At 39.2% G+C, this 8,667-nt stretch overlaps 1 protein-coding gene across 1 annotated transcript in view; it reads left to right on the top strand.

The window, feature by feature from the left end:
- LOC104620964 (DNA mismatch repair protein Msh3-like) overlaps positions 1-8,667 on the top strand; it is a 62,884-nt gene that overhangs the window by 32,434 nt on the left and 21,783 nt on the right. Inside the window, exon 6 of the mRNA XM_010287329.1 lies at positions 3,676-3,808. Coding sequence (XP_010285631.1) covers positions 3,676-3,808 — 133 coding nt within the window. The remainder of the gene's footprint in view (positions 1-3,675; positions 3,809-8,667) is intronic.

The raw sequence follows: 8,667 nt of genomic DNA, 5'->3' as shown, positions 1-8,667 counted from the left end.
GTAGGGTAACATCACACCTAAATAGAGAATGAAGTAGTAGCCAGTTTATAAAATGTGACATGATTTCTTCGCATAAGCTGTTGAGTTTCTTTGTGTAATGTTAGATTCAAATTACCTAGTGATGGAATTTTTTTCCAGATTATGCAGAGATTAAAAACCCCAACCTGCACATCAAATGTGCTGGATAACTATGCAGTGCAGAACAAATACCTTTTGAGGTGCTTTAACAACTGATCACAATGATATATTTGGGCTTAACAAAATGTTTATTAGTTTAAGTATAAATATTTAAAGTTTAAAAGCATACTTTGAAATTAATCATCTGGCTGTTTTTATTATGCTCTTCCCTGTCCTTCCCTCCTTATAGATGTGTAGTTTTACACAGTTCTTCACTGTACTTTCTGGCTTTTGAAATAGGAATCCCAGTATGTTTTGTTTGCAGGTGGAAAAAATGGGTCATTTGATACTCAATGCCATTTTCCTGACCCTTTCTTATTTGTGGGATTAAAGGAGAAAAACTGTATGGATGCTTAGTTTTAGATTACTGGACCTACAGTAACATAGCCATATGTGAGGATGATTAAAGTGCAGATTAAGCTTTGAAGGGAGGAGTTTTTTGAATGTCTGCATGTATTTTACATATTAGAGTATATTTTCAATTGGTCATGTAGACATAATCATACTGTTTAAATTAAATGACAATGTTCTGGAACAGAATTCTGCTGTTTACACATGCTTTTTATAATAAAAATACAGATTATTTTCATCTTTAAGGTACATGTGTTTGTAATTTAACAGTTCAGTACTCCTTCACACAGACTAGTGTTCCAGGGTCTCAAGTACAGCAGATTTAATAATTCTGCATGAAAATGTAATTGTGGCTGATGATACTGACTTTCCAGAATTTCAGTGTAACCATTTGCTAGCTTCAAAGCTGCATACTTGGGGTATTTTATTACTTTGTCACTGATATTAACACTTCCCAATTTACTTTCCATTATCCAGCTGTAGTTTAGAGTGCCTCACTAATTGATGTACAAAGCTTAAATCTCTGCTGTCTTGAATATGCTGTGAGCATGCCAACATCTTGTTCTTTCGTTATTTGGTTGCGTAACTTCTAGTAACCCTGCCAGGCTACACCAGGTACGTGAGTGTGGCTCTTAAGGATCGGATTTAAAGCTCGGCTGTGTCTGTGCTGAAAACAGCCACTACAGGTCTGAGCAGTTGCACTGACAGTACCTGCTGTCTGCTGCTGTTGCTTGCAGGTCGCCTGGCTGCCCATGGGAAAGGGAGAAATGTTTACTTCTGTGCTTTGGGCATTGCCAGAGGAGTGGAGCAGTGGTGGGGAAGAAGAAAGTATTCTTGTGACCTGTGGCAGGGCTGGTAAGAAGTGCCTACAAAGTCTGACATTTGTTTTCCTCAGGGCTGGGGAAAAAGCAGTCTTTTAGGAGAGTGGAATATTTTGGGTCCTTTGGTGTGATTGCAGAGTTCTGTCTCTGACAGAACTGCAGAACTTCAGACTGCAGAACAGTCTGTTCTGTCCAGTTCGGAGAGAACAGAGTGAGTTCCAAGGTGTGCAGGGTAAAGACAGCAGAGGGTCTGTCCCCAGTTCAGATGGTGGCTGTGGAGAAGTGCATCCACCTGCACTCCAGATAGGTGCTGGCAGGTGGGGCAGTCAGATCCTGGCGTTGTACAGCAAGGCATCTCTGGGAATGAAAATGTGTCATTTGTGGCAGATGAGGGGATGGTTTTACTGTTTTAGTATAAAGCAGTATGTCACTGAAGAATGCTGACACTTAAATGCCATTAGATTTATGTGTATCCAACTGCACATCCAGTCACGATGTTCCCCCTTTCACATGCCTTGTAATAAAATTTCAAGGACTCTTAGTTTTAGCTCTCTTTAGGGCCAGAGGCCTCTGTCTGCCAGTCTGTTGTAATGTCTGAAGCCTGTGGAGTTCCCTAATTTCAGTCATTTCCTCATGAGTAGTATTTGTTAGCAGCTACAGTGACAAATGGCCCAGTAGTTCTGCAATAAAAGCCATGGGTAAGACAGGCAGTCTTCCCCAAAATCTTACATTTTGATTGCGTCCTTACTTTTTATCCTTCTGTGCGGCTGAGCTCTAAGCATCTCGCTGGTCTGTGAGAGCAGGCGCGGGCCTTACACACACTTGGCTGGTATACGAAGTGGCTGGTATCAAAAGACTGCTTTGTTCTTAACCTGCAAGCGTGGACGGAATCACCCAAAGCAGCGTCGGGATTTTTGAACTTTCTTGTCAAAGGAGGAGAATGTTATGATAAGGCTTAGTTGTCATTCTGGGAGAAAACACAAGCATTTTGAAATAAGCACTTGGGATGTCTTGAGGATTTTTAAAGTTCCTTGGAACATCAAATTTCAAATTCAGCCTTACTTGCTGGAAACTTTCTGAATTCCAGGTAAAGCCTTCCAGCGCACTTGTACCCACATAGCATGCCCAGCGGCACGTTGGTGGGGGACCCTGAGGAAATGTATGATCTGGAGTAGACGTTTTTGTTGTGAAACCTCAGCAAATCTTAGCACAGCTTTCACCTAGTTGGCTGTATTTTGTAGTGTACACAGTTACCTCAGAGATAAAGCCTGAACATGGGAAAACTACATTCAGAGAACTTGTGCTATTCAGCTTTGACACATCCCTTTCACTGCTGTCATACAGTGAGCTTGCTATCTTTTGCTCTGTTTCCTTTGGGCTGCATGCACTGATGGTGCTTTGGTTCACTAGCTCCTGAACATAAACTCTGCATCTGTATGTCTTGGATGCATTCATGTACACCGAATCTCAGTCTTTTTCTAGAAAGCAGCATTGATGCAATTTTGTTGCACAAAAAGCAGAAATGGTGTTTACCATAGCTCTGGAATCTACTGCCAGTTCATGGATATATTGGAAGTTGTAGCTGTGCCATTAGCAGCAGTGTAAATTGAGGTGAACCTTGGCAGTAGGTTTTCCATTTTAAAACTCTTTTCTGACAGTGGCTGTAACAATATGATTATAAGGAAAGTGCAAATAACTGTAGAATTGTTGCATCACATAAAAAATGTTTCCTCATTGATTGACTTCAGTCCTGAAATATGGAGATTAATGTTACAGGTTTGTCTTTTTTTTTAAAAAAAGAAACCAAAAACCCAACATGGTTCTGATTCGTGTAAATACCAATTGCTGGTCTGGATCAAAAGTAGAGGGGCAAAATGGTAACTACTGTTTATAATCTGTTGGAATAGAGTATGCTACATAGAATTCAAATGTAAGCTCCCCCTACCCCTCCCCCAGGTACTTATCTGCAAGTTTAGGGCTGGATATTCAGGATTCAGTGTTGCTCATATTATGTACTGCTAGCAGAACATGTAGACATCAGCACTGAATTTTATATTTGGCTGTTCTGAGCATAAAGAGGGGATAATGAGCTTACATCCAGGATCTTGCATCTTGAATGAAAGCCCAAGATCCTCTGCGTTTCTTAATTCTTCTGCTTACTAACTCATAAGAAGGTGGCCTTAGTCAAAGTTTAAAAAAAAAACAAAACCCACAACCAACAACAACAAAACCAAAACAAACCAAGGGAAAAAGTTCACTAGCTATATGCCTTCCCCTCAGAGAAACACAATTTTTATTTACTGATCTTGTGATTATTCTTTTACAGTGAAATAAATGCCCGGCTTGATGCTGTGTCTGAAATTCTACTGTCAGAATCCAGTGTGTTTGGTCAGATTCGAAATCTTCTTTGTAAGCTTCCAGATATAGAGAGAGGCCTCTGCAGTGTTTTTCACAAAAAGGTATACCCATAATTACCCTAATTCATTGTTTTCTAAATGGCGTCATTCTATCTTAATGTACTTCCATAGTTCTTGCATGTTGTTTAAAAATATTTTCTTCTTAGCAAGACTGAGGCTGACATAACAAAGGGATGCAAGTTTATAAAAACTATTTTTGATTTATGGTAGAATCTAATTTTATTTTTTATCAGTGATATGCTGATAGAAGAAATGTCTGAGTAGGGTTCTAGAATACATACATTGTATTGCTAATGCTAACAGGAAAAACATCTGTGATAATCACGATTTACTGGCTGGATTCAGTGAGATGGGATGATGCAGTAGGTCCTTGTGCCATAAATGATTTCCCTTTAAAACAAAGCACGGCATTCTGTGTGCTTATCTAAAATCACACTTGCAAGTGAAACCACTTGGCTGTAGTTAGGTGTTTTCCAATGAATGTTAATTTGTTTTAAATTCTGTAATTTGGATCTCACTTTCACGTTTTAATAAGAATTACTTGTAACAAGACACTGGCAATTCGTAGCTGAAGCAGATTAATGTGCTAATAGCACCTGTGCAGTACTTCATGTTCTTTTATTTCACTGTTATATTTAGAGGTTTTGACAGTTTGTTTTAGATGAAGGAATAGGTGGGTAGAAGGAGAGCAAAATTGTAATTTCTTTGGATGGTGCAGCGCAAAGGTTTCCTCTCTCTGAAAATCTGATACTCAGTTCTCGTATAATTTTTAAGGCCCTGATGTGTTGCAGTGTTAGGCGCATGGAAATATGAATTGCATATTTCAATTAATGGATATGGAGGTCCAGCCATAATGAAGTTTATGAAAAGAGGGATTGTGCACCAACTTCCCCATCCTCTAAGGAGCACACATGAGTATCTAAGAGTATCCACATGATACAGTTGTCTTTCAAAACAACTGTTCAGGAATTAGATAATTTACTTTTTAATGTTTTAACTCATTTCAGGTTGAGCGATATGTAATAAGATTTGTAGGGATACATCTGTATTTCACAACATCTGTCAATCCTCCAGTGCTGTCCTGTGCTGCTTCCCGCCCCCGCCCCCGCTTTTACTAGTCTGTATCAGGTGTCCCTTTCTGTTGTAGAGCTGCTTTCATTCTCAAGTTTAAAGCCAACATTTAGGTGAAACCATATAGAGGCCCTGGATTTTCAGGTGATTTTTGGAATGAGGTGACAATGTAGTTTGTCTTAACAACAGCCAGTGTAACGTGAGGTTATGTGAGTTTAGTGACTCAGATGTTGGAAAGAAGTTGCAGGTGAGGAGAATTGCTCCAGCAGAATCCTTAAGAAGGGTAAATGTGAGGGAAAAGCTCCAAGCACACAGTTTTGCTTTGATGAATTAACTTCTCTTGGTAAAAATCTAGTTTGTCAGCCATTGCAGAACACTGTGGAGAGTGCCCATAGCACTGAAGATCTTCAGGACTTTGAGGAGATGACAGTGTCCCTGAAACACAGGGTCTGTTTTGAATCAAGAATCAAAAGCAGACTCTGGGAAACAGATTTTACGGTCTAGACAGACAGTGAATATGGAGCCTGAAGAAAGGTACCTGCAAAGCAGATACATATTCAAGAAACTGATTTTAATTAATTTTTTTTTTTTCTGAATGTCTAGTAAATGCTGCCATTTCACTTCCTACTAGGAGCCTTTCCAGTTCTGTTAATTCTAGACATCCATCTCCCACGTGCTCAAAATGAGGTTCCCTGCAACTTCATTCCCACTAAGGGTTACAAAAATCTGAGTGGAGCACAGTGATGGCTTAACTAAAGGAATATGCTGTAATGCAGGCTTGTTGATTCAGTTTCAACTGCTGGAAAAATAGGTCAATGTGACAATTATTTTATCCCTCATGCCCTTCAGACTTCAGTAACATTAGTATTTGAGGAGGTATGTTCCATGAAGGGAGACCTCTGAAGTGTACAGAGGTGGTTAGATTGTCTCAGTCATTCCAAACATCTTTCTTTCAGATCAGCCATTGCAGAACTTTTATTGTGCGATGCACTTTGTGCCAGTAACCTCTAGAGGAGACAGAAAAAAAAACTAAGGCAAAAAACAATGCTCTGTTTTGGAACTGACTTTGCAAGGCAAAGCATCCTAGTGGGAGCTCTTCTGGTAAATAACATAGTTGTATATTTTCCTGGACTGACTGCTAAATTTTTTTTTTTTTTTAATAATAAATCTGCTAGTGATTCTTATCTGGTAGCGTCATTCAGATTGGCAATTGTTAATCTGACCTTCTGCAAGTTCCCATTACCCCAAACCACCAAAACCTATTGTTGATCTACCTCTAGGTATGAGCAATCTGGAATTAGAAGAGCATTCTTATAGTGGCAATTAGTTATTACCCTGGAGGTCGTATTATCAGCTGCAAGTTTGCCCCAGCCTGGAAAAGGACTATAGGAATGGTTAAGGAGATAAGAGAAATGTTACTGTTGCTATGGAGAGTGGAATTAATACAAGGACTGGTTGTTCTTCTCACTTCCTGCAGCTCCAGCACCTCACATCTTGATGGGCAGAAATGCTGTCAACAGCAGAATGGCCTTACCCTTCTCTATGGCAAGAGAAGGATGGCTGGAGATTAACTGTTTGAAGACTTCTTGGTAGCAGTCAGAAGTTGACTTCAAAAGGAAGCTGAGACAGGGAATTGTCAAGAGTTTTGTCTAAATGGTGGCTGGAGCTGATGCAGAATTAGATCTTGCTGGAAGACACATTAGCTCAATGTCTTCCATAACCAGTTCAGCCCTGCCCGCTAGCCCCTGGAAAGAGCCACCAAATAACAGAAAAAAAATTCCTCCACATGCATTTCCTTTTGTGATCTGCATTTCAGAACAGTGGGAAATACAAATGGCAGGACCCTACTTTTTTTGTCTGATTTACAGTGATGACGGCTTAGCTTTGCTATGGAGTGCACAGAATGGCAAGAGAGCAGTCAGAGACCTATTCTTGAGTAGGTCTAAAAACCAGTAGAGTAGACATGCCATCAGTACTTTTAGAAATGTGTCCAACAGGGCCATCCTGATGTTGCTTGCTGGTTTAATGCCTCGTTTCATGCAGGCTGTTTCAGAAGGTGAGTATTTATACAGGCTTGATCCATAAATGTTTATCTTATTTGTACCCTTTGCTCAATAAACATTATTTTTTGACTACAGTTTAGTTACCAAAGTGGATAGGAATCATCATAACAAATGGTCATTGAATTTATAGAACACATTGAAGTGAAGCTCTTTCACTGAACTCCTACACAAGGAGTGAGGTCAATAGTCAAGCCTTACCAGGATGTGTACTAAAATGTCATTTCGGTTTGTTCTGCTCCTAACTTCAACTGTAGGCTCTCTCTCTTTCAGAGTTCCTCACAAGTTGCTGTAGCTGGGAAAACCTGTTCAGTTCTCAATCAGGCTCTAAAACTTTGCTGCCCACTTACCAAACTGGTCACCTGTGCAGAATAAAGCAGGCAGTTGCTGCAAGGGGGGTGTTTGCTGCCCAGCTGCCTACAGCCTCCTTGTGGAAATTATTTGCCTTTCAGTATTCCAGTGAATACTTCACTACTTCACTGTCATGCTCAGACTCCTCAGAGGAGAAGGCTGCTGCTCAGCTTGGTGCTAAGTGTTTAAAATCTCTCACATAAGCTTGTCATACAGAATGATGCTGAAAGTGTGCCTGGAAGGTATGTTTGATACTTCATTGAAGATGGTGTTTTTCAGAAGATTCAGAGAAAAGTGTTGTATTTCTGATTTTTTTTTTTTTCCCCCCTCTTAAGAAATCAATACCTGTTACATATGCTCAGGAAATGAGTTACTGTTTGTATAAAATGTTTCAAATAAATTCTCCACATAGCATAATACATTATTGACTTCAGCTAACATATATTTTTTTTTTTACATTTTTTTCTTCTATGATGGAAGTATGCACATCTTGCGTATACTATACTTTTAGTCTTTGGAAGAATTTGCATCACAGATATTTTTAGATTTGCAATACTGAATGCTGATTTAGGCAAATTGTTTTCCATTATGCTGATTAATACAAACAGGGTAATAACAAGGGGATATAGTAACTTTAAAATTAAATACTTCATTTTTCTTAAACCAGAAATAGTATGCTTACTACACTAAAAACATAAAGTAGTTATTACAGTTTGAAAGGAGTGATAAATGTATGCTGCATTTTGACTCCTATTTTGATTATTTGAAATGCTTCTAATTTGGAGTGGTCAATGGCTGTCAGCTGTGGGTCTCTGTGGCTCCCTTTCAGATCTGTTGGAAACAATTTCACTAGTGCAAGCGAGGCTATTTTGCTTTCAGTGTTGTTGTTCAAAGGATGTTAGACCTGGCATACTGCTGTGCATCTTTCGTGCGTTCTTCTCAGTGGCAGCCATACCATTTTCAGTACAGTTTGATAAGCTGCTGGTTGAAACTATTGTTTGGCATCACTGTCAACTCTGAGGTTATTTTTCTAGTGCCAGAGAAGCTGTAGCTATCATTGGCACCATTTCAAAGTTAGACCGCAAAAATAGCATTGAATAAGTTTGTGAGAATCTTCCATGAATGCAAGGCTATTAATCCTGCTTTATGTAAACCATTTTTACTGTATTTTAAAAGTTTCTAATTTATAACACAGTTATATATCTTCTGTAACGTTACTTAGGATATAAATGGAATCAGTCCCACTTTAATGGAGCCCAGCTTTTCGGAGTTATTTTTATGCATCTGTTTCAAGTTATCTGTAAATCATTTTTGCAGTGGAGCCATTAAATTTCAGATGCCAAGTCCTGCAGTGGTACTAAAATCAAGCCAGGGGAAACAGTAATATTCTCAATAAGCACAAAAAGGGTATGTTCACAC

Source organism: Phaethon lepturus, unplaced genomic scaffold, assembly GCF_000687285.1.
Source record: "Phaethon lepturus isolate BGI_N335 unplaced genomic scaffold, ASM68728v1 scaffold17535, whole genome shotgun sequence".
In the NCBI taxonomy this organism is placed as follows: domain Eukaryota; kingdom Metazoa; phylum Chordata; class Aves; order Phaethontiformes; family Phaethontidae; genus Phaethon; species Phaethon lepturus.
The sequence above is the reverse complement of the archived record's forward strand: the minus strand, read 5'-3'. Positions and strand labels throughout refer to the sequence as shown.